At 38.2% G+C, this 27,011-nt stretch overlaps 1 protein-coding gene across 1 annotated transcript in view; it reads right to left on the minus strand.

Moving 5' to 3' along the window:
- Window positions 1-27,011, minus strand: part of HCN1 (hyperpolarization activated cyclic nucleotide gated potassium channel 1) — a 201,070-nt gene that overhangs the window by 62,354 nt on the left and 111,705 nt on the right. Inside the window, exon 4 of the mRNA XM_050329499.1 lies at window positions 12,168-12,386. Coding sequence (XP_050185456.1) covers window positions 12,168-12,386 — 219 coding nt within the window. The remainder of the gene's footprint in view (window positions 1-12,167; window positions 12,387-27,011) is intronic.

Here is a 27,011-nt window from a genome sequence, read left to right on the forward strand (position 1 = left end):
AAGGTAGGTCTGGTGCATTTTATGAAAACACATGAGGATAAAAACACACTATTTCTATATTCATTACTGAGTCTCTTTTCTAATAAAGGTTTCTTGAATTAGTGTTACAATATTTTTTCAAGGTTAGTAACTATTTGCACTAAACTGTTAATTTAGCTCACAAAATAATACAAAGATCTTTTTAAAACATTCATTTGCGGAGAGAAGGTTTTGGTCCTCCTGCTATCCTCTGCACTCCATAGCATTTATAAATATTGCACGTTTTAGTTATATAAATTATTACGTTTTCAAGGTAGACATGCTTTAATTACTTGACCAGTAAGAAACACAGTGAGCTCAGGAGAGAATTACTACTTGAATGTCAATATAAAAATAATCAATCCTACTTTCTTCCCTTTTTCCTTAACAAGGTAAAGGAAAAAAGCCCAATCTTCACAGCAAGGATCATTTTCTCACTCCTAATACTGTATTAATAATATTGATTGCTATTTCCTTCTACCCATCAGCAGGACATAAGCACAATAATTCTAGTGTAACTGGGATAATTTCTACCAGCTATATCTATCTGGTGTGAATCACAGAGTTTTCTCTTGCTAAAAGGTAATTTCTGCCGTATTTTAACAGAGTCTTTGAAAACCACAAGTTAGTTCCTTGGTATTTGTTTCCTTTTTTTTTTTTTTTTAAAATCTATTTAATGTGTAAACCTATGGTAATCACTGTGAAAAGAAAGCAAATTGTGTGTAAAATCTGGCTCTGGTATACCTTCATGCCTTCACAGCTAATTTTATATAGTCATCATGAACATGGCTGAAATTGTAATGAGCTTGCTCTGCAGTTTCATATGGAAAACTGTTAGAAACCTAATCCATAATGCAAGACAGCAGAATACTTTATAGGTAAATTACCCACAACACAGCAATAAATCAAAGAAAGTCCCATCTGTCATTTTAGAAGCAGTGGGAGTCTGTTACAGTTTGGCACAGGTATGATCCAGCCGGGTGGAGAGCTCTTGGCTTGCACAGTACCCGCTACTGGGAGGAACCAATCATCTTTTCAAAGATGCAAGGCAAAAATAACCAGCCCTATTACCCCAGCAAGATTGACCGTAATGAGAAACTGAAACACAATAATGAAGCATTAGGACAAAAGAGAAGAGCAGTCTAGTGAGAATATTCTGACAGATCTACATTCCTGTCCGAAGCCTTCCCCTCAAACTAAACATACTATTCAGCTTCACTTGAAAAGAAACAAACGTGTTTATTTAGTTATTGCTGCATCATTAAAGGTAACTTCTGATTTTTGATTAGGAGGGGGGAAGTAATTTTTGTCCTTACTTGTTGCAATACTATCTTTTATTCTTTCTCATTTCAAAATTTGGGAAGATCAAGGTCAAATTAAATATCACAACCATGAGCAGCAAAAATTCAGGTTATTATTAGAAACACAGATTGACTACAATGAGAAAGAGACAGCAAGCGATGGCAGCAAAGGCCCAATCCTGATATGACAAATATTTTCATGTTCAATAAGTCTCTGTCTGTGCAGCCCACACTGGTTCTCATGGCTGTGTTTACACATTCATTTACATGTTGGTGGGTTGAGTTCACAATGGTCTTAACTATGCATCAAGTTATTTAGAAAAATGCACATAAATAAAAGAATTAATGTACCTCCACATTCTAATATGTGCATGTTCTTTTAAATAACAGTATGCATTCTGTGGAATTAGGTATCTGAAAAGTTTTTTCTGAAATGCAGACGTGGGCTTTTTCCCTTCCAGAGTGTTTTTGTTATTCAGTTATACCAAATATGTTTTAATAGCTTTATTCTAATAATTCTCAGTGCTTTCTACAAGAATAAGACTCATAGAAGTCAGGAATACTATATCTAACCATTTAGCAGCCTGTGACCTGATGATTGCCGAAACTGCGTAAGATGATTCAGAAATAATCAAAAAGTCAAGATTTACAGATGTTTTTCTAACTATAAGGCACTCTGGACTTCCAAATAAATGCAAGAACCACCAGAACTACCAGAAACAATCCACAAATACAGTGTCAGGCAATAACTCTCAGTAATGCCTAAACATTTAGGGAATAATGAATTTTCTCCTTCCCAATTCTATGATGACTATATTGTTTTTGGCACAGTCAACACTTAGTCCTGTTCTGACACTGTACAAGACTGTTAACAAGACTTGTACTTGATTATTCATAAAATACTTCAAAAATCATCTATTTAAAAACTATGGCAAAGCTAAATAGGATATACACCTGTGCAAGTTGATGAGAATTTTCTAAAAACCTGCAAAAATACAAGGCGATAGTTAGCAAAAAGCTTTTGCTTCATCTTCCTTTCCTTCCCTTCCCCCTCACCCCCCTCCCCACAAGTAGGCATAACTCCAGGATAAGATAAACCATCCCTCATTTTCCAAAATAAATAATTCCTTTGGGGTGGCAAGTATACTGTAGCTCTGCTATATAGAAAATATAAGATTTATCTTCCAAGTGGCTCACCATCTCCAGCAGTATGAACATATATGTCCTATTGCTAAAATTATGCTTTATAACTGAAAACAGAGTATTCTTAAGAGTCAAAGAACATTTCTGTGTTACACTATTGGCAGACTTTCTAAAACCTACTATTCAGCACTAGAAAAGCAAGACTTCCATTTTTAAAAACCATGTGAAAACCACAAAAAGCTACTGAACTTAGAAATCAGTACTTAATGAGAAACTTTGCTTCTCAAATCAGACCAGATCCAGGAATAACATTCTAAAACTCCAGTATTGCAAGTTCAGCTGTGTGTCTAAAATTCAAGTTCTTCAATTTCTATTTTGAACATCTGTCCAATTTAAGGGGAAAAAAAAGTACCAGAAAACTAAATTTTCAGAGATTTTTATAAATGGTATGTAATATTTAGGGAATGGGAACTCTTCTTTATCTGTTTCAATATATTTCATCTGAATCTGGACTCCATAAAGGCTCCAGCTGACAAAAATATTTACATGTATATGAATATTTATACTTAGTTTTATAATATATATACAAAAAGCTGCTACAAGCCTAGTTAAATACTAGTATGGTCTTGGGGTTGCCCTAGCTCATCCTCCTTTCCTATGAATTCCCATCATGGCCAGAACTGCCATTTCCTAGACTCCCGTGGAAATCCACAAATCCATGATACTTACAGATGGGATAGTTACACATATCCAAAATTTTCCACAAACATTTCCCAAGCACCAAAGAAGTACTAATGAACATGCCAAGACATTGGTATCTGCCTTGTTCCACCTTCAGTTTAACCAAGTGCTTGAAGCTTAGGAAAACACGGAAGTGCTGTCTCCCTTTCCTCTTTGAGAAAATGCAGAGGCATCACTGACTGAATGCCCAGCTGAGGTGCATGTACACCAATGCATGCAGTACGGGTAACAAACAAGAGGAGCTGGAAGCCATCGTGCTGCAGGAAAGTTGTGCTGTAGTCGCCATCACAGAAACGTCATGGGATGACCCGCATGACTGGAGTGCTGGCATTGATAGCCATCCACAGCTACAAGCTCTTCAGAAGGGACAGGTAAGGTAGGAGAGGTGGAGAGGTGGCTCTATAGTCACTTTTTTTTCTTCTTCTTTTTTTTTTTTTTTTTTGTTTTTTTTTTTTTTTTTTTTTTTTTTTTTTTTTTAGCTGAGATGATCAAGTCCAAGCCTTGATCCACTACCACCGCAGCTACTAGAGTATGGCAATAAGTGCCACATCCAGTCTTGTCTTAAAAACGTCCAGGGACGGTGAATCCACCACTTTCCTGGGCAGCCCATTCCAATGCCTGATTACCCTCTCTGTAAAGAATTTCTTCTGAATATCCAACCTAAACCTCCCCTGGCATAGCTTAAGACCATGCCCTCTTGTCTTACTGATTGCTGCCTGGGAGAAGACATCAATGCCCACCTGGCTACAATCTCCTCTCAGGGAGTTGTAGAGAATGGTGAGGTCTCCCCTGAGCCTTCTCTTCTCCAGGCTAAACAACCCCAGCTCCCTCAGCCTCTCCTCATAGGACTTGTATTCAAGTCCCTTCACCAACCTGGTTGCTCTTCTCTGGACCTGTTCCAGTACCTCAATATCCTTCCTGAACTGAGGGGCCCAGAACTGGACACAGCACTCCAGGGGTGGCCTCACCAGCTCTGAGTACAGGGGAAGAATCACTTCCCTGCTCCTGCTGGCCACACTGTTCCTGATCCAGGCCAGGATGCCATTGGCCTTCTTGGCCACCTGGGCACACTGCTGGCTCATGTTCAGCCTCCTGTAGATCCAGACTCCCAGATCCCTTTCTGCCTGGCTGCTCTCCAGCCACTCTGTGCCCAGCCTGTAGCGCTGCAGGGGTTGTTGTGGTCAAAGTGCAGGACCCGGCACTTGGCCTTCTTGAACCTCATCCCACTGGAATCAGCCCAACTCTCCAGTCTGTCCAGGTCCCTCTGCAGAGCCCTCCTGTGTTAGAGTCTCTTGATTCTGTAGAACTCGAGGTCAGTAACAATAAGGTTCAGTGCCTGTGGACCAGAATCAAGGGAAAGGCCAACAAGGCTGACATCCTAATGGGAGTCTTTTACAGACCACCCAACCAGGATGATGAAGGCGATGAATTATTCTACAAGCAGCTGGTGGATGTCTAAAAATTGCCAGCCCTTGCTCTTGTGGTTGACTTTAACCTGCCGGAGAACTCCACACAGCAGAGAAGAGACAGTCTAGGAGATTCCTAGAGTGTATAGAGGATATTTCCCTGCTCCAGCTCAAAAATAAGCCTACCAGGGTGGGGCCCTGCTAGACCTGTTCACAGAGAGGAGCTGGTGGGAGATGTGGTGGCTGGAGGCCATCCGGGGCACAGTGACCATGAAATAATAGAGTTTTCAATACTCAGGGATGCAAAGAGGGCCATCAGTAAAACTTCTACCCTGTACTTCCAGAGGGCAGATTTTGGCCTATTCCGAAGACTGGTTCAGAGCGTGCCCTGGGAAACAGCCCTTGAAAACAAAGGGGGCCAGGAGGGATGGACATGCTTCAAGAAAAAAGTCTTGAATGCACAGGAACAGGCTGTCCCAGTGTGCTGAAAGGTGAGCTCGCAGGAAAGATGATTGGTCTGGCTGAACAGGGAGATTTTTAAGGAAATTAAGGGAAAAAAGAGAGCTTACTGACTATGGAAAAAAGGGCTGGTTACTCATGAAGATTTTAGGAATATAGTTAGGTCATATAGAAAGAAAATTAGAGACACAATTTGAACTCAATCTAGCCACTTCTGTTAGGGATAACAAGAAGTGCTTCTACAAATACATCAATAGCAAAAGGAGGCTTGAGGAAAACCTCCATTCTTTATGGAGACATGGGGGGGAATATAGCCACCAAAGATAAGGAAAAGGTTGAGGTATTTAACACCTTCTTTGCCTCAGTTTTCAACAGTAAGACAGGTTGTTGTCAGGACAACTGGAATCTGGAGCTGGAAGACAGAGAAAAGAAGCTGAATAAACCCCCTGTAATCCAGGAGGGAACCGTTAGCCATTTGGATCTTCACAAGTCCATGGGACCAGACTGGATCCACCCAAAGGTGATGAGGTTGCTGGTGGAAGAGCTCACCAAGCCGCTCTCCATCATTTACCAACAGTCCTGGCTCACTGGGGAGGTCCCAGATGATTGGAAGTTGGCAAATGTCACGCCAATCCACAAAAAGGGCTGCAAGGAGGACCTGGGAAACTACAGCCTGTCAGCCTGACCTCAGTACCTGGCAAGGTTATGGAGCAGATCATCCTGAGTGCATTCACACAGCACCTCTACAGGATGGACAAGGGATCAGAGCCTACCAGCACAGGTTAACAAGGGCAGGTCCTGTCTGACCAACCTGATCTCCTTTTATGATCAGGTGACCCGCCTGGTGGATGAGGGGAAGGCTGTGGATGCGTCTGTCTGGACTTTAGCAAAGCCTCTGACACCATTTCCCACAGCATACTCCTGAAAAAGCTGGCAGCACACAGCTTCGACTGTGGCACACAGGGGGACTCTATGTTGGATTAAGAACTGGTTGGAGGGCCAGGCCCAGAGAGTGCTGGTGAATGGGGCTGCATCCAGTTGGCGGCCGGTCACCAGTGGTGTCACCAGGGATCAGGGTTGGGCCCAGTTCTATTTAATATCTTTATTGATGATGTGGATGAGGGGATCAAGTGTACCATTAGCAAATTTGCAGATCACACCAAGCTGAGGGGGAGTGTCGACCTGCTGGAAGGCAGGAGGGCTCTGCAGAGGGACCTGGACAGACTGGAGAGTTGGGCTGATTCCAGTGGGATGAGGTTCAAGAAGGCCAAGTGCCGGGTCCTGCACTTTGGCCACAACAACCCCTGCAGTGCTACAGTCTGGGCACAGAGTGGCTGGAGAGCAGCCAGGTGGAAAGGGACCTGGGAGTTTGGATTGACAGGAGGCTGAACATGAGCCAGCAGTGTGCCCAGGTGGCCAAGAAGGCCAATGGCATCCTGGCCTGGATCAGGAACAGTGTGGCCAGCAGGAGCAGGGAAGTGATTCTTCCCCTGTACTCAGAGCTGGTGAGGCCACCCCTGGAGTGCTGTGTCCAGTTCTGGGCCCCTCAGTTCAGGAAGGATATTGAGGTGCTGGAACAGGTCCAGAGAAGAGCAACCAGGTTGGTGAAGGGACTTGAATACAAGTCCTATGAGGAGAGGCTGAGGGAGCTGGGGTTGTTTAGCCTGGAGAAGAGAAGGCTCAGGGGAGACCTCACCATTCTCTACAACTCCCTGAGAGGAGATTGTAGCCAGGTGGGCATTGATGTCTTCTCCCAGGCAGCTATCAGTAAGACAAGAGGGCATGGTCTTAAGCTATGCCAGGGGAGGTTTAGGTTGGATATTCGGAAGAAATTCTTTACAGAGAGGGTAATCAGGCATTGGAATGGGCTGCCGAGGGAAGTGGTGGATTCACCGTCCCCGGAGGTTTTTAAGACAAGACTGGATGTAGCACTGAGTGCCATGGTCCAGTAACCACAGTGGGGTTGGATCAAGAGTTGGACTTGATGTTCTCAGAGGTCTTTTCCAACCCAGCTGATGCTATGATTCTACACATGAGTGGGTACCTAGTCTTGACTTATTCTATGGCACAGCCCCCCCACCACCCCCTAGAATAACTGCTCTAAGAAAGAAGCTTCAAGACAAGGTCCCTCTTCCAGGGACCAGTTTTTAAAGGGAGGACCTCAGATGTCTCACTGCACAAAGTGATCAAGTACATACCACAGCCTCCTGGAGGCTGTCCAAAGCACCCCATGATCTTCCCACATTTTGCAATGTATATCAAGTATCTCTTCATGGACTGCATGAACAATTTACATTTCCAAACTGGAGCTGTGAGGGACAGACTGGAATAGCTGGGGCAAGGCCTTGCACTGCAAAATGTGCTCCTGCCTTAACTCTGTTAGTAATTATTAAATGTTTCTTCAGATAATTATGAAGTGAAAAATTATCAGTCTGAGCTTCATATCCCAATGTTGTCTATGTAAAAATATACAACGCCACACAATTGTGTAGTAGTTGCTTACTACTTACAACTTACTGGTTGCTTTTAAATTAACTTTTTATGCAATTAATTGCTTTTTCTCTGTATAAAAGTATATTTAGATCCTTTTCTCCATTTGAACTAGACTTATTTAGCTGAAGATCTGCTAAAAGATCATAATGTGGCAAAATAAAAGCAGATTACGGGGTTAGGAGGAGATGTCCTTTGGAATATTGAAAGTTGATGTCTAACCCAGAATTCTTTCACAGATTTAATAATGATTTAACATATCTTCCCATGACTGTGATAGCACCCACTATGTGGAACCAGCTGTATTTTTTTTAATATTTCCTTTCATATGTATATGGTTGAATTAACCATTTGTTATGCCTCTTATATTACTTGCAATTGCTAAAAGTGGTTTGATTCTTTTTTCTGTTTTTGAGACCTTGTCTGGTTGCTCAAGTACTATTAGAGAAAAAACAAAATATACATAATGAAAATGAATTAATTTTAATAATAAAACACCCCTAGCTATACCTGATAGTTTTTAAAATCAGTTTAAAAATCTCAAGGCCTAGAGACAATCAGTATGCTACCACAAATCTTGCCTCTCTTAGATTATTGTCCCTGGATAATTTATGTCCATAACAGACTAGAACAGAGAAAATATTAACCTGTCTTCAATCATGATAATTCAATGACACTCACAGTATTAGGCGAACACCTTCCTATTAAGAACTGCTAAAATCTAAAGGAAGGAATATTTAACTAATGATCTTCGCCGCCTGGTCAAGTTACTGTTCATTTTGTCTTCTTTGTTTCACACTAGACTGTTAACAAGTTCTGCATACACATTTCTGGTTCTCTCAAATAAACATTGCCTTTGCAAAGGCAAATATCTTCGAGATGTGGTATCTCCTTAGACATTAAAAAATGGCATAGCTGTAGTCACTTAAAATATTAGTTCTAGTTCCTACTGCATTCATCTTTGACCTACACCAAGGGCAGGGAGGAGAATGCTAATATGACATTGATTTTTTTGATTTATTCAATCCTTTCATAAGGTAGAATGGTCTGTCAGACTTTCTTACTAAAGAGAGAATATGGATTGAGTATACCTGGCTTGGACATCTTTCTCCTTGGTCAAGTATTAGGCCTTCACTAACTGATACCAAGATCTGAGGTATGCATTAAATCTGAGAGGTATTTTTTTCTGTGAGAACAGTGCAGAGTGACCAGAATGTAACAATGCATTCTTTTTTGTACCACTTCAAGGTGTACAATTTTATTGCCCATCTTCTATATTTGATGGCTTATAATTACTCTTACAAATCATGTCTTGGGCCTACAACAGTAAATATGTGGAACAATATTTGCTTCCTTACCATATTTTTATTTCTCTCAGCATGCAGTCCTTGGCCCAGGTCAAACTCTTAGGTGGTGTTTGACATATCTGTCTTCATGAAAACTCTCTCTTGTCTTCCTGTGCTTATTTCTTGCATTTTGAACTATGTCTGTTCTAGTTTTGCATACCCTGAGCTTTGGAAGGATCTGAATGAGGAAGATTTTGGCAAATATTTCACTTCTAGTTGCTTTCAGTGTGAGAAAGACCAGTGAGAAGGACCATAACTTTCCTTTTCTTTCAGTTACATTTCATAGACACATTTATGATGTTATTCATCAAATAACAACCTCTTTCTTCACCTCCACTATCATTCTATGTTGCCTAGCAATTCATATTAATTACATTGTTTTCTGTAATTCTTTTAAGCAAAACAGTGGAGCCAATAAATATACAACCGAAGATATATACAAGTCTAAAAAAAGAAGTTGATGCTAGCACTTAAGCCCAAAAAATCAAAACAAGTCTCACTCTCCTGATTTTTTAATTTCAGATTAAAAAAAAAAGCAAATTGTTAGGCAAAAAATAGATAATACATTATATTACAACTCTCAAATCAGGGGCTGGGGATTTGATTTACCTTTTTCTCAAATCTCAGGTAAGTGAAACATAATCAACTTTTATCTGCCAGTATTTTAGAAAATATACCGACAAAATGGGTAGCACAAACTGGTCTTTGAAATACCCATTTATCTTGTATGCAGAGTAAAGACAAATATAAAACAGTCATTAGCAACATACAGAAATAGCTTCAAAATCTTAGGCCATAATCAAAGATTTATTTCAAAATATATTTTGACTCTGATAAAACAATGGTTAAGAATATACAAACAAGACTGCATAGTTGTTATAGCTGATATTATACATATAATTTCAGGGTCTCAGAAATCAATAGAAAAAAAATCTTTAATTAAGACATCCTTTAGCTCTAGTCCATAATAACTGCCTTACAAACTGCTTCTAGCAAAGGAGAACATTTCTCTAAAGCGTAGAAACATTAAATTTCTGGATTATTTCTTACATTTCTGATTGTCAATGCCATACTATTTTTTTGCCTCTGAAGTCAGGAAACAAGTAAGAAGTAAAACCAAAAAGAGGAATAAAAATGTTGAGAATTGCGGGAATTGAAAAATGCCAGATATTTCTATGCTAGTGTTTAATAAAACATGTGTATAAAATCAGACAACAAACAAAAGAACACTTTTGCTTGCTATTATGAGAAAACATAAGAAATGCAATACTGCTTGACTGCTACTGGCTTTTAATTTACACCAAAACTGCGAATGAAACTGGCTTTACTCCGCACAGTGTATAATATATGGATATATTTACACATCTACTATATTTCTGATGCTCAAAACATTGTGATACTATGCTGCAGCTAACAAGGCCTGAGGATAATGACTAAGATGAGTTTTTAGGTGGATAGTGACATTTCTTCTATTTCATACATCTGTGTATGGCACGTGTGTATCTGGACCCTAAATTCTAATGAAGCTGCAGCTATACTTCATGTCCCTTTTTATAATGTTTCTGTCCCACAGCTCCCTAGAAATGTCCTGTTTGGGTAAAATTACTTTTCTTTCACTTGGTAGAAGAGACTCAACAAGCCAGTTAGGTTGCATGGATTGGCCCTTGACATTATATGGAAATGAAATAAGGGGGTTTCACATGGTCACTGACAGCTCAGATTTCTGGAAATTTTAATGTTCACCTATCCTCTCTTTCTAAACCTCTCACTCTCACTTATGTTTCATGATACTACAGTGTGTAAAATTTCTTGCTTGCAAACTTCTCTTTTGAACAGCTGTTTTGTCAGCCACAAGCTAATTTTTCTTTACTGAATATACAGCCAATCCCTCACCTCTTCCTCTCTCTCATATACTGAGCCTATGGTCATGTCGCAATTTGAGCTTAACAAAACTGAATGTAAACCCTTTTTTCATCCACAAGCTCTCATTTCCTTCTTCTTTGCCTGTCTGTAAAGCAAATGCCCCAATGTATCCAACCCAAATATCTTTTTCAGTTTTCTCTCCTTCTTGTGCAGCAAATTCAGGTAATTTCTCTCCATTCTCAGCATATGCCAGGGTCACCCTCTCCTCTACTCACTATCTGCCAGAGTCACCGTCTCCTCTACTCACTATCTGCCAGGTTTCTGCCCCTGGTGTGTGTTACATCACAATGTGTTTTCTGCCCAGTTTGCCTTTCTGGACTTTGTTATGGACATATGCCAACTACTATTGCTCAGGCTATGTTTCTCATTTGCTGATGTGAACTCTGATTTCACTACTTTGCTCAGCTGACCTCTTCCCTGGTATGGCCTCTCCAGTTTCCCATTTACTATAATAACAAATTCTGTTATCTTTTAAGCACCTCAGTAATTTTGCACATCCTTATTGTCCCTGGTTAAGGTTCATTCTGATCCTTTCTTCCTTATGCCATCATTCCTAGCCTTAACTCCTAGTTTCATACCTTCATTCACATTTGTCTCTGATTTTTATTATACTGACAGTTTTATTTAACTGGCAGTGCTAATTACTATTCATTACAGAAAGTTCCCACCCTGTAACCTGTAACTCTTTAATTCCCATCTTATTTACTCGGACTCAAACAACTTTTTTCTTCCCGTTTCATAAAGAACTCGCTTCTACCAATCTCTCTCTATTTTTCTACCTTTTGGCCAGTACTTTTTGTCCTTGGAGAGGACCTTACATGTCAAGGATTTGCATGTAAACAATACTGTTAGAAGGCAAATGAAGGCCTCTTCTGAGCACTTCTCTGAGGAAGTCACAAGCAAAACTAATTGATTTGGTCTCATTGTCATTTAAAGGACATCCTTTTGACATGTTCAAAGTGATCCCTGAACTGCACTCCAAAGGAAAGACAGGAAATTGTACAGACGTGCCCATGCTACCAAGGTCAAGGCCTTTGCTCCAAGCTACCTAGATCAAGCAGCTACAGAGTCTAGCATGGGGTTACAAAGCAGTCTGAATGAGGGAAACAGTTTTCATGAAACGAAGTTGAACATCAAGAACTGTTTGCTCTCTAAGGACAGTGGATTCATGCAGAAATATATTGAGCTTATGGAGTCTTCTGAATTCTTTTGTGTTCAGTGACATCTCCCACAGGATTCAGACACTACTAGATTATTTCATATAAACTCATACGGCATTTTCCACAGTTAAAACATCCCATTAACCTGTAAACTTAAGGAGTTATGATAAAACGGCTTACCTTTTCTTGATATTGTCGTCGTGAGGAATCCAGAGACTGAATGAGGGCAGTGGCATGACCAACAAACATGGCATAACAAGTAGCCCCCACAATCATGCTCAACATGGTTATCCACAGGTCGGACATGCTGACAGGGGCGCGGGCTCCATAACCAATGCAGAGCATATGGCTCATGGCTTTGAAGAGTGCATAGGAATACTGCTTTCCCCAGGAATCATTCTGCAAGAAAAGAGACAGGTGGCTGAGCCTGCAAGCAGCTGAAGGCAGAAATACACTTGTACCTGTATAGTGGGATCATAGATTGCTGGCTCTGAAAAAAGGGCCTGTTGATGTATCCTATATGCTTTAGAAGAGATATTCCTTCTAAATTAATCATTAGATAAAGTGTCAGATATTCTGACAGATAGCACACTGATATGAAATAAAACTGACTATTTGTAATACGTGATTGTATTCTTAAACATGGGTGTTAACCTAATTAAAAGGAGACTAAAGGTCAATTTTATTTTACAGTCCGTGGTGGATGGAGTAGAAAAAGCTGAGCAGGCAGACTTACCAAGCACAATAAGGCAGTATTGTGAACATATTCCTCTGGCCTATGTTATTTCTTTCTTTTTGGAACTCTCAATTTTAATACACAATCACATTCACGTTACTAGCTGTTTCACTTTTCAAGGACAGAAAAAAAGCGTATTATTTGTTGTGATGTCTACTTATCCTGATTTTTTCCTGTAATATTGTGTTTATACCAGAATAATCTCAACTGAAAAGATGTCTGATTATTCTGCATCATCTGTGTTCATACCCACATTCTGCGCAACTCAGCCCCCTCCCCGCCCCGAAAAAGGTGAATACCTAAGCCCTGCATTTCTGATGTGTAGCTACCCTTTTCCATTCTTTCTGTGAGATTAGAAGGAGACGACACTTCACTCACAAGCTTTTAAAACTGCAAAGGTGTTGGCAGAAAGTCAAAGAGGCTGTTCCCAGAGAAAAACAGACACCTTAACACATTCCCAAAAGCCCTGGGACTCCTTGTCATGTTTTTGTATTTTTCTTGCCAAAGGAATGAAAAAGAATAGGGAAACAAACTGTGCTTGCAGGCATGCAGCACACATGAGAAAACACTGAATTTTTCACAGAAAGGACTGAGAACAATTTTAAAAAATAACAAAGTGAAGAAGAAAGAACTGGAATGACATTTGAAAGATTAGATAGCTATACAATACAGCGTATAATATACAAGACTAAAAATAATAATCCTGCTAGCATGAACAAATCTCCAAATCACCAGTACCATTTATATATAAAATTTACATATGAAATACCAATATTTATGTCCCTCTTCCACCGATATAAGCTTTACTCAAATGCTCTTACTTCTAAAAGAGCTTCAGGCTTGCCCTCTTGCCAAGGTTACTAACTACCTTTGTGCTTTACATTTATTAAAATGCTCTTTCTAGATCCCTAATTATCCTAAATAACTGGTAACAGAAAATAAGCAGCCAGTAGTTGTATTGAAGATGATATAGTAACTATTTATTCACTTGGGCAATAATTTACTAATTACTGGCTCCTCTGTACTTGTTTCACTTTGTAAGTTAGATCTTTTTGGATTTGTGAGCTGTTGCTATCTTCACAAGTCAAAATTTTGTGTCATAAATACATCTAAAGAATAGGTTTTGACCATCTATACTTAAAAAATTTTTTAAAAGAAAATTGTCTTAAATTGCTGGGAATCAGGTAGGTTTCCATAAGTAATAAGGAAATAAATTTCCTACTGCTTAAGACCTTTAAAAATACTCAGCAAATGAAAGAGCCACAGAAACTTCTTGCCTTCTGAATCACTGTAGGTATTTTAATGCAAATTCCCCAAGACTCATATCAACTTCTCTAGTATTTATATCTTTATATAGATTTTATTGGGAAAACCAACAAAATGAGTGCTAGAAGAAACATGTCTAGGTTTTTTTAAGGCTACAAAGTAGCATTATTAAAGTCACACTATTCATGAAGCTGTAAGATCAAACTGTCTGTTCTTGCAGAGCTCTTTACAGTGGATCTTGCTCCTTAACTGTATTTTTTAGTTATATTATAAATATTAACAAAAAAAAAAAAAAGCTGACCTTGATCCTCCCTATGAATATCCTCCCTATTGTTCCTTTGGTGTGTTAAATCTCAATTATAATATTTCCTATAAAATTATATTTTTACATCAAAGTCTTAGAGTAATTCAAACACTGGTGGATTTCATTTCATGACTGAGGTACTTCCCAAGTCTGTGAATCACAGCTTTGAGTAAAATACCATCATCTCAAGAAAGAATAAGAAAATGGAAGTGAAGAAGCAGGAAGAAACAAAATAGAAAGAGTGTTTCCTCCTAAAAGGATAACAAGACAAGTGGAAAATAAATTAAACTCTACCTAAGAAGTAGTACCATGAGGGAATAAATGAGCTGTAATGACAGAAGAAAAAAACTGGAAATGTACAACAAAATAAACAAACATGTTTGTTTGTTTACATAGCTACCTTTATATGTGTGTATGTATATATAAGCCAAAGTGTGATCCAGCACCTCAGACAGTCATGACTGAATCTGAATCTGAATCCAAAGTGGAGGTCAAAGCTATCTCAAATGGTCAGTTTGTTATACAAGCAGCATCAGCTGTTATTGTGTAGTTTGTTAGAGACTTTGTTACAGCCTAGGCACATTTCGGACATTTGTGAAGGGATGATCCTGAACAGCTGGTTCTCAGATAGGTATAAAGGCTTTAGAAGAAGGAGAAAAAAAGCCCCAAAAACTGATGAAAAAGCATTTGAATTCAACTTTGATTTGTCTGAGGATCTTGATGCTGAAAATACTTGCCCATGCTTTTTTGTTTCTTTTCCTTAATAATGGATGGGTTCTCATACAAGCAGTTGCAAACACTGGTCTATTTAGTTTGTATGGGGATTTTTTTTTAAATCATATTCAGCAAATACCATTGTGGAGGGTACAAATTTCACTACAGTTACTTGTGTTGTTCAATGACTTATTCCATATGTAAACCACTTAAAACCCCATTGATTCTAATATCAAATCTATACGTCATGTATGTTACAAACAATGTTAGTAAATGAAATAATAATTATTTAATTTTTTTCCTATCTGTGTTGTATAACCTAAGGGTTTGCCAGGAGTAACTCTAATTTTGTTTCATTGTGAGAGGTTGGAATTTTCCACAATCCTGTTCCCGTATGCTGCTCTTTGCTGTACAAAAGTGAGGTGTGGCCATTCCTCTGCTACTAGCCTACAGTGATATTTTATTTTTTTAATAAGAAACAGTTTTGCAACTGCATCATAAGGAGATTTTTGCATAATACATTCACAGATAATATTCCTGAGTTAATAAAAGCCTATTCTATAAAATAAAATATCTTGTGTTTACACAGTCAGCTTTTCTTTAATATAACCCTAAATATTAATATTTATATAAATACACATTAAATGTTTCAGTCATTTTCTGGTTTTAATGTATAGGGGTTTTTTTGAGTTTTATTTAAAGCAAACCACAAACTTCTACAAGCTGAAAAAATCAACTCCTAATTAATAAAAAAGGGAATTTAATTTCTTAGTTGACAATGGGTTGGTCACTGTTTCCAGATTAGCAGTAACTGGTTTAAAAAGTTTTAAATGTAATGACATTAATTTGAAAAAAACTATTAAAGACTGTAATTGTGAGAAATACCAAAGCTATTTATCCAAGGTTTGATTACATAATCTAGCTTGATTACATTAGGAAATCCTCACATTTATGAAAGCAGTGGTCACTGATCATTTGCAATTAGTTCTCTAAGTATATATATCTCAACTTTGCAGTTATCCTGAAGAATATATTAATTATAAGGGACTTCTGATTCTTAAAAATCTGTTTCTCAGACTTTTCCTTCACTGTAGAATGCTATGGTTTGTCCCATAATTTCATACAAGACTGCTACAAATATCTGTTTGTAATATTAACTTTTCAGCTTCCTTTTCAGCAGGGAAATAAATCACAGAAAGATCACATGGCACCTTCTAAGGGACAACAATAAAAGGCAAATTATTTTTCTCAGTGGATTAAGAAGGGGTTTGTATTTTACTGTAGTCAGTGGAGGTTTTCATCAGGAAATTTTTTCCACTCCCATATTGTAGTCATTCCCTCAGGCACAGCTTATCTTCGCTTAGCCATATCCTTGCACTGAGACATAAATTGATTTAGAAATCTCGTACCAAGGAAACTATTGCAAACAGTAATCGTTTCCTCATTTTTGCTTCAGTTCCTTTTTTCTTTCACATCACAGTCACTGCAGGTGTCACAGAAATGGTCCTGTCAGTTTGCAAGGGCATGCTTTACAGTCAGGCAGCAAAGACTGACTTAATTATTAAGTGAAATGGTTTCTACAAGGATCTTGAACTCATTCTCACTTTATCTTTCAAAATTGTGGTAAAAATGTGAAAGTGAAGTAGCTTGTCCAAAACAGCTTGCCTTGTTATCACTCAGACACATACCATTGTCCTAGGGTTCTTCTGAAAGTAAGTGATATCTGAAGGAAGGAAGATTTCCCAGGATATAGGTAGTTATGGGCTATTCTAGTAAATTAAAAAGTAGTAAAAAGCACTTCCAAGCTCTAGAACTTGGTTCACATGGCTTCACGGTTAGAAATGCCCCTGGTGTGTGGCATGGTGGCCACATAACACTCTCCCAAACAACAGCAGGTCTACTTTAGATTGGATGTAAGGTGAGGAACCATTCCTTGTAGGCAGCTGGCATGAGCTTGTCCTGTGCTGAAACCCAACCAAGATTAATACTATGGACAGAGTAGGTAGCTCCTAAACCAGTCCTACCCTGGTGTCCATCACAAGTGGAGATAATTTATGACTGTGGAGGCAGCTTGACATTCTGTAAGTAAGCCCTCTGGTTTAAGCATTGTCACAGGAAGTTACTGCACAAAATAAATGTAAAATTAGGGGTGGGACTTCAGAAGTTGAAGAAAGCACAAAGCAGTAATCTAGATACACATTTTGATATAGATTTATAGTTTATATACTTTTCCATCAGTAGGTTGCATAATTTTCTACCTCTGGTATCATACATTACCTTAGAATTACACATTAGTTAAAATCTCAGACAGGAAAAGGCAGCAAAATTTCATCTCAGCATTTCATCTTTTAAAGAAGTTGTTTCAATTCCACAACGAATAGCCAAGTTGGCCTATGGGAAAGTTGTGCAATATTTACTGTTTCAAAACTCATGCCATGGTGCATTACCCTGTAAAACCTCTACTTCTTATCACCGTTATTCTTACTAAGTATAACTTGTTTTCTAAAACTAGTAAACAAAGACAAGGTAGGATCAGACTTGGAAGACTAAAAATTTTGCTGTTCTCAAATTCTTAAGAAGTGCAAGGAAGAAGAGTATATTTTAGGAAGTGTGTAAGTACATATGATTTCAGAAAAAAAAAACTGAATTGGTAAGCTCAGTGCACAAGCAGATGTCTTCAGAAACTTCTCAACGTTTTCTCTCTGCTGATATGTGCACAGATAACAGATGGTGCAAGTGACTCAGCATATACTTTCAAGAGCAGTACTAGCAGAAAAAAATTATAAAGTGTTTGGCATTGCATTCCACAGGAAAAGAAGTTTGACTGGAGAAGCAATGACTATTATGTATTTACTCTGTTCAGAGTTACATGACTTGTCTGTCATTACAGCTTGTTCATTTTTTGGTGCTATGTCTTTGGCACTAGCCATCAAACAAAAACAATGTAGCATAACAGATCTTTCCTTTTATTTTGATTATTTTCCTGATGTAAAAAACCCCAGATATGCACCTGCTAATATACTCCCCTATTAAAAGCAAGTAGCCAGAATATCTACTTGTGATCACCTTTTTGAGGTAAGGATAAATAATTTTCATTGCAGAATCAGTGTGACAATTCCTAAACAGCAGAAGAAGAGCAGATATTTGGTTTATGTACACAGCCTGGTCTTTCACATATATTTGAGTTATTATATTCAAACTAATAGGCCCATTGCACTCAAAAGGATGGCTCACATAAGAAGATATGCTCAGAATCTCACAGGGGAGGCTTCTCCGTACACTTTTCAGTACTGTTCATTACTATTTTTATCTGTGGCTAGAAATACAATTGTGAGATTCCACAGTTGTATATATACAAACTTACAAAATAATAAATTAAATCTTATGTGAAAAATGCTTTCTCTATTCTTCTGCCTATGAATCAGCTCACTCTGACTCATCTTTTTACCTGGTCACTGTGCTCCCTTAACTGAACCCAGATGACTGAAAAAAAGTTAGTAATGCATGAATCCCAAGTAATATAACAGTCCATTACAAAGGTTTATTTTAATAAGAATTTTATAGGCATTTAAGCTTGCAAAGATATTAGAAAGCTTTTATAAAGTTTAAAGTAAAAGGTGATGACTACAAACTTTGTCTATTTTTCCCATGTGAAAATTTAACAATGCTAGGAAATTTTTGCCTTCAGGGAATTTGATTGCCTATACTTGTAATTTTTCAGAAAATTGTGGGTTTGTCTCAGGCCAATTAGTACCTTCCAAAACAGCTCCTGAACCAATCTGAGAGTTAGTACACATTCACCTGAGGCCACCCTGCCTTGGTAAATAACAAGTCCAATTTTACGGAAGCAGGTTGTGGGAGCAACGTAATTCCAGACGAAAAAACTTACGTGGGCATGCTTAATCTATCAGTATCAGTGCATATCCCATGTCAATCAGTCAGTGACAAACTAAGGGATGAATACTGGTTAAAGAATTTTTCCAAACTGTATCTGTTACTTCATCTCTTGCCCATCTTCTGGAAAAGTGAGATTAGAATGTAGGGAAGCAATCAGGTATTTTTAAAGATTTGTGTTTCAGTTCCTTTAAGAACTCTCACAGGATGTGAACTGCTTCTACAAGAGGGATATTAGGGGGCTCTAGGTTTTGGCTGTATACATCTTTTTTAAAACTTATTAGGTGGCATAATCTTTAGCAAAAACTACTGCTTCTGTAAAGCATTCCTTTTCACTGCATTTGAAATCAGTGACATTATTACAAAATATTAAAGAAAAAATATTTTACAAATGTGTACTGCTGAAACTGCAGATGTTAACATGTCATTCTAAGCTGAACAAAGTTCTTTGAGATCTTTTTATAGAAATTTATGGAGTAATCAAAAAATTTGATCAAGACACCTTTTGTTTCCCAATCTAATAACACACAAAGTTTGATTGACATTCAAATCACTCTGTTTTTTGATCCTGTAATAAACTTAAGTACCATTGTTTACAAGGAACTGACTGGAACAGATACACGTTGTCTGCCAATGGGAAAATATGCTGTAATCACAGTAAGTACTGTGTGGTCACAATAAGAGATTAAAACAAGTACATCTACATTTTTTTATTAAACATAATTTCACTGGGCAAACAATGCATCCTGAAAAGAAACACTTTCTTACCAGTAAAGAAAAAAACAACAACAGGAAGCATTTTCAGTGAGAAACCTTTTTCATGAAATAGCACTGTTCAGGAGAGGTAAAAACTCACTGTGCAATTAAAGACAACATATCTTTCTTTTCTACTCCTTTCATTTGGTGAAAGGAGCTGGATATGATGTAAAACAGTTTACTAAACAAGACTCAAGCATTGAATCAAACCATTTATGAAAAGCTTTTATAATCCAATCACTGAGAAAAGCTTTGAATTTTCAACAGTGGCTATCTGATAGTCAAGAATAGGCAGATGATAATGTCGGCTTAATATAGAGCATTTCTGGGAAACAGCTGAAGGAGTGAAGTGACATAAACCTGACTCGTGACTCCACAGTGTACTGCTTTACTGAAAATTGTTAGGAAGAATCTCTACCATCACAGACAATATTTGCAACCAATTTAGGAAAGGGAATTTGGCTGAAGGAACTGCACCTCTCTATTATGTGAACAACTCAGACTAGACAGCAAACTATGTGATGCATCCAATACCATATAAAATGACAAATGAAAATTATATGGATTTGGGAGTGGACACTGAGCTTTTTGAATGCTATCACCATTCTCTTTGAATCAAAGTGATTTTGAAGCTACATTGAAAAAGGAAGGAAACAACTAACTTCGCAAGTGGCAGAAAAGGCTATCACTAGGAAATGGCTTGGCAAACTTGATACATAACTTGAAAATTACACAGACAGATATGCACAAAATAATAGTAACCCAATGCTTTCTCACTAAGAACATCTCAAAACATTCAAAGTCTGGTTTTGCAAGAACCACTTTCATCCTTCTTCTATACAGAAGTAAACTCCAGCTAAATACATTTTCTTTGTAAATATTTGTAATAATGTGTCCTCAGGGAAAAAAAGACAGAAGTAGTGGATTACAGTAGATTAAAATGGTCTGATATAATCCACTCATAAAGAGTCTGAATATGCTTTAATCTGCTTAAAAATGAATCAAGGTGAACCAATGCTACTTTGACAGAGAGAACCAGCATAAGGGTTTGAACTGGGATTCGTGAGTTCCTGATTCCAGTGCTTTAAAAAACATGATTCGTTTCCCCGGTAAAGTGATGCTTGGTACCACATAGGTTAATTCAAATATTTTTCTGCTTAGTCTAAGAATATAATTTTTACCATGTTCTATTTCTCTTTAAGTAATGTATTTTTTAAGGCAGAGAACCAGTGCTGATTTTAAGCATTTTTTTTTCCCAATTAGCCAGTACTTTTCTCATCAGTTTTTCGATATATTTTCTAACCTGATGTCTTTGAGACTTTAGGCTGTATCTAGTTAGTTTACAGTTCTTCAGGAAATTACCTTACTAGATATCTGAACCCTCAAGAGTCTGGTCAGCTTTTTTGGTAAATCACAATCCTTTATTAAATGGATGAGACTAGGTCCTACAAAAAGCTGTGCATTATTTTATTAGGCAGTGACAGCAGGAAGCAAAGTAGTTCTGCAGAGAAAATCTATTTTGGCTCTATGAAAAGAACAAACCTCAGTGTCAAAGCAAGTAGGCTGGATCTAGGTCAGAGGCTTTTCTTTTTCTGAGAACTCATCTGAGTTTTACTGATGACCTTTTCTTAAACTCAGCTGCCCTAAAGCTGCAGGTGCTTACCAGAGTCTGCAAGATATTCAAAGTAATAACATAATATAGGTAATAAAATTATACAAAGAAAAAATGATTTAGCAGCCTAAACACCACCCACAAAATGATGTCTAGGCATTTTAAAAAAAAGAAGACTGAGTGAGTCATAAAAAAATCATTTCCCTTCTCTAGTAGAGGAAGGTTAACCTGAATCATAGAAGAATGTCCTGATCTTTGGGGTACGAACTTCATACTCTGAGAGGAAAGAAGGGGAACATGCTCCTCTTTCAACATCCTTGAGGGAGCTAACAGAGCACCAGACTGACTCTTTAGTATTCCTCACCTAAGAGGTGAGGAGCACCCAGGTCACATTTCCAGGTCTTATAGATGGGGACATCCCTGTACAGCCATCAGCCCATGCTCACTCAATCACTCTGGGCTTTATCAGGTAAAGTCCCTTCAGTGTGGGGTGAACCACCAAGGACAGCCATGCAGGTCAGTTCAAAGCCGCGACAGTATGTGATGCCATGCCCATGCTTCTGGACAAATATGAACAGTCTCATGCAGTCAAAAAATGATTGGGAGGACTAATGGAAGAAACACACAGTGATAGTTGTTAAACATGTGGACACCAGCTCTTTATCCAGAAGTCCCTCAGCTGCAAATGTCTGAAAACTGAAGGAAACATTACTCCGTGCTTGCTGTGATTTGATCGTCCCTGGACATTTGCTCCTTTCCACTCTTGGAAAGGGGCCAGACTTTACATGGCTACTTTGTTAGTCCCACCTGAACAAACTCTCAACAGCTCAATCATTAACTTGGATGCAGCCACACATTCAGTTTGTCTTTAGATTATTTTCCTCTTTTCTATTTCCATTTTCCTATCTGTTGAAGCAAGCCCAGAGAAGGGTTACAAAGATGACCAAAGGGACAGAGTACCTCCCTTGTGAAGACAGGCTGGGAGAGCTGGGATTGTTCAGCTTGGAGAAGCTCTGGGAATCATAGAATCATAGAATCATAGAATAGATTGGGTTGGAAAAGACCTCCAAGATCATCAAGTCCAACCCCTGATCCAACTCTAATTACTATATCATGGCACTAAGGGCCATGTCCAATCTCTTTTTAAAAACTTCCAGGGATGGTGAATCCACCATCTCTCTGGGCAGGCCATTCCAATGCCTGATCACCCTCTCTGTAAAGAATTTCTTCCTAACATCTAACCTAAACTTCCCCTGGCAGAGCTTGAGCCCATGCCCCCTTGTCCTGTTGTTGGTTGCCTGGGAGAAGAGACCAACCCCCACCTGGCTATAACTTCCCTTCAGGTAGTTGAAGAGAGTGATGAGGTCACCTCTAAGCCTTCTCTTCTCTAGACTAAACAATCCCAGCTCCTATAGCAGCCTTCCAGTACTTAGAGAGGGCTTATGAAAAAGAGGGAGAGCAACTTTTTAGGAGGGCATGTAGTGATAAGACAAGGGGAAATGGGTTTAAACTGAGAGTGGATTTAGATTAGATATTAGAGATATAAAGACATTCTGTACTGTGAGGGTGGTGAGGCACTGAAACAGGCTGCGCAGAAAAGTGGTGGATGCCCCACACCTTGAGGTGTTCAAGGCCAGGCTGGATAGGGCCTTAAGAAATCTGGAGTAGTGGAAGGTTCCCTGCCCATGGTAGGGGGGTTGGAAGTAGATGATCTTTACAGTTCCTACCAACCCAAACCAATTCTAAGATTCTTCATTGAAAAGTGAGGTGCACTAAAGCCACTTGTATAATTCTAACTTCAATTTCAGTCTCTAAGACTGCTAAACTGCATTATTTTTACCTGATTAGTGACCATGTGGGATATAACCTCTCTTACTATCACATTTTCAAATGAATGCCTTATTTGTCGCTGATCAGAGAAATAGCAGTTCAAAGATATTCATACTTGTTCTAAACTATTCACCACCATTACGATTTTTATTATCCAAAGAGAAGGGAAAAAAATACTTTGAAGAATCAAATTCGGAAAGTACAATGGCCAAGTCATAAACAGGAACCAGCATTCCACACCTCTTCTTCACAGATTAGGGAATACAGAAAAGAACTAAGTCATAAATTACTTAGTTTTCGTGGGTCTAACTTTTCTTAGCCAACTTTTCTTTTCAAAGTTCCATAGTATGCATTTCTGAAACAACTATTTCATCCATGGAGCAATGGTAATCCCATTTAACTCTAAAGAAATGCTTGGAAAGCAAATGGGATACTTTCATAGCTGCAACATAAAAAGTAAGAAAGTCTCCTGCTGTGATTAAGAGGTAAACTGCATGATTTGATTACAGGATGATCCACAAAATTATCCTGCAGAGCAATGAAAACATCCACCTGGTGAGTAGTTCAAAGGAATCCAGGTTCCTCAGTCTAGATGCTGAGGATAAAAATGCTCTAACTGAAATGGGTAAGGCTAAGGCAGACAGCCCAGCCCAGAGGACAGACTCTGGGGGGAGGCCAGTCATGGGATATCTAGCAGTGATGTTTGAGGGAGAGACACAGTAGGAGCTCCACAACCCTGAGCAATGGAAAATGAACAGGTGCATTGCATTTTTGTATTGTTTACACATGGATATCTACAATGGCCAGTGGCCCAATTTGTCTCGGGTTTTTTTTGTGAGAACTGGCAATAAGAGAGGAAGGCAGCCTAAAACTTCACATCAGCTGACTTCAGGTACTTCATTTTGACGGCTAAGTGAGTTGGCGGGTTTCCCTAGGCTACCTACATAGTCAGTAAAAATCAGGCTGATGCAGATGGTGATTCAGAGTAGAATGTTAATGCAGGTGCTCTTTATTACCTCCAGGGGAGAGTTTCTCTCTCCATAACCTGCCCAGGATCCTATTCAGCTAAAGCTGCATCCATTATCTTTCTGAGCTCCCCTACAGAGCATGCCTCTGTTTTATTGGATGCACTTGCCTCCCTGTTTTTTCCTTACTCCAATCCAGTGGAGAAAATAAAATTCTTAAGAACAGTATCTCCTCTCATGTTCTGCTTTGATTTTATGATCCATGGTTTTTCTCTTGCAATTGAACTTTACATTGAGATCAGGACATGAGTTTGCCCTTGCAAGTCTGAGAAAAGTCAGCGGGGCTCTGTCAGAGGTGTTGGAGATTTTACTAGGTGACTTCAGTTCCAGCACACTGGCTTTAATGTAAGCACACCACAGTGAGATGGTATCATAAACCACAGATAGGAGCAGGTGGGAGACAAAAAAAGATACCTAATGAGGACAGAGGAATGCTTAGAATGCAAACATCATAATTATTTACTTATATGGATAAAGTTATCCAGCAGAGAGCACACAGGGAGAGAAAAGAGCACACAGGGAGAGAAGGAGTTCTTGGATTCAGGGCACATATTCATATATCCATTTATTGAAAGCATGGCATTTACTTTGCTTGAAAAAGGTTGAAAAGGATGTTAAACTGGTAATATACTGAAGGACTCAGATTCTAAGGAAATGGCATATATTTACCCCAAAACTGTGTTATCTAACTTGCAAATCCATCAAAACATCTTTCATTATTCAAAGCAGCAAAATGCCATGGTTTTTTCTACTATATTTTAAAATAAATTGAGAGTCATTATTAATTAGAAACACCCACTCTATTGTATGTGGATGAGGTTTTAATTGATACCATACATATTTAGTTTCTAATTCAGATTTTGTATTCAGTGTCACCACTGTATGTGAATAATTTAAATGGTATTTTTCTGTCTTTAACATTATTACTCATTAAAAAATTTTAAGAATATTTTCTAGATAGTCTGTGTGCAGATGTCTGTTCATTATCTGTATAAGCAAGCACTTTCTTATACCAAGTCTGAAAGATTTTAAAAGCAAAAGAGTAAAACCAACAAGCTTTGTTAAACCCCAGAAATCCTTCATCTTTTATTTATCTGTACACATGCCAACTTTATATTTCCTCAAATCATGTGCACTGGCTCATGCCTAAAAAAACCTCACTTCTAGTTCAGATGTTATATTTCTGTTGAACTGTCTGATTCCTTCTATCTCCTCCCCGTATTACTCTGTGTGTGTGTGTGGTTTTCCTTCACAATTCGAATAAGATGGCTTGCTTAATATCTTTCATTGATCTACAATTCACTTAGGAGCAGTGCACCACTATGACTGAGGGCACATGGTATTCTCCAGATGCACTTTCTGTCAGCATTTACATGTTATTCTTTCCATTAACAGCTTCTTTGTCAAGACATAGACTGCAGAAACCTAAGGGAACCTCATCCCTGCTTGTTCATACAACTCAGAAATGAACTAATTTCTTTTAAAGTTTTATATGCCCCAAAGTGCATGTAACAGCAGGATGGTCTTGATGCAAGAATAAAGCCAAGACAATCAGTGTTGGACACTAAGGCAAAGGTGTATTTAATTATTCTGTATTACATCTGTATTTAATATATAGAGATGAGGGTACAGGACTGGCAGCATTTATGTGAATGGTATGGGTTATGAGAGCTCACATAGAGATATCTGCATAGGTCAAAAAATTTTCAGAGCTAAATCTGTCCTTATCGGCTGCAAACACCGCATGCCTGTTCATTGCTCTTGAGTGTACCTTTCCAGGGTGAGCTCTTGTATCTTCTTTTCAAACAAATATGAGTTGTATTTATATTTTTCTGCTACCAAAGTTTTTTATCATGTAATAACTTAATTGCTGAACACCAGAAAAAGGTATTAAAATAAAGGGGAAACTCCCTCAAATATTTTCTCAACTATTTTAGCAAAATTTAATTGAGTTTAGACTTACCATAACTTTTCTAGTTGCACCAAGAGATAAATTTTAAGGTTTTTACTATTCAAGATAAGCATAGGGATATTACATATTACTGCAAAGAGTGACAAATGAGTGGTGCACTGCCTTTATTCCTGATCAGTACTCAATTACTCTTTGTAATACTGAACTATCAGTCTGAGTGGACTCCACTTGAAAATATCACTTCTAAGTTAGAAAGGTGTTCAAAACCAGTCAAGTCCCTCCCTATCTATACCAATACAAATAATCCTTTTTTGATTATAATTACTACTGTCAAAATGCTAGGCTACCCTCAAATGCAAGCTAACGTCATCTCCTTCCAAACATACAAAACCAAATACAGTGACTAAAATGGTATGAGATGGACTGGGAAAGGAACATTAGTCATCAGTGAAGAATATGGGTATTATCTTCTTGTCTCATTCAAATGCCAGCTGCTGACTTTCAAAGAGAATGTTTCAAAGCACTTCTCTCATGTTAGCAATACCATGAAATGTATGTAATATTGTATTAACTACACCTTATAGTGCACATCATTCTCTGCTCCAATCCTCTTCAAAGGAGATTGTCATGAACCTTTTGTAATAAACCCCAGCCATTCATAACAAAGAGAGAAAAAAAAAAAGTAATTTTTTTTTTTGAATTTTGGGGAAAACTGGTTTATTTTTACAGCTAAATTAAATAGATCAGTACATTATTTATAGCAGGTTATTTTGAGTAGATGCTAATAATTTTGTTAATGATAATATTGCTTATCCTCTCACATGAGGAAAATAAGCCCAGTGCAAATTATTAAAATTGGTACATGGACCCGAAAAAGTCTCACCACAGGGCTTTGTTCTTTTCCTTATGTTATCAGTAATGCCTTCAAAAGAGTAAATGAAACAAACATAAAAATCCAGATAGCAGACAGAAAGC

This window comes from Myiozetetes cayanensis, unplaced genomic scaffold (assembly GCF_022539395.1).
Source record: "Myiozetetes cayanensis isolate MyiCay16 unplaced genomic scaffold, myiCay2020 scf4, whole genome shotgun sequence".
In the NCBI taxonomy this organism is placed as follows: Eukaryota; Metazoa; Chordata; class Aves; order Passeriformes; family Tyrannidae; genus Myiozetetes; species Myiozetetes cayanensis.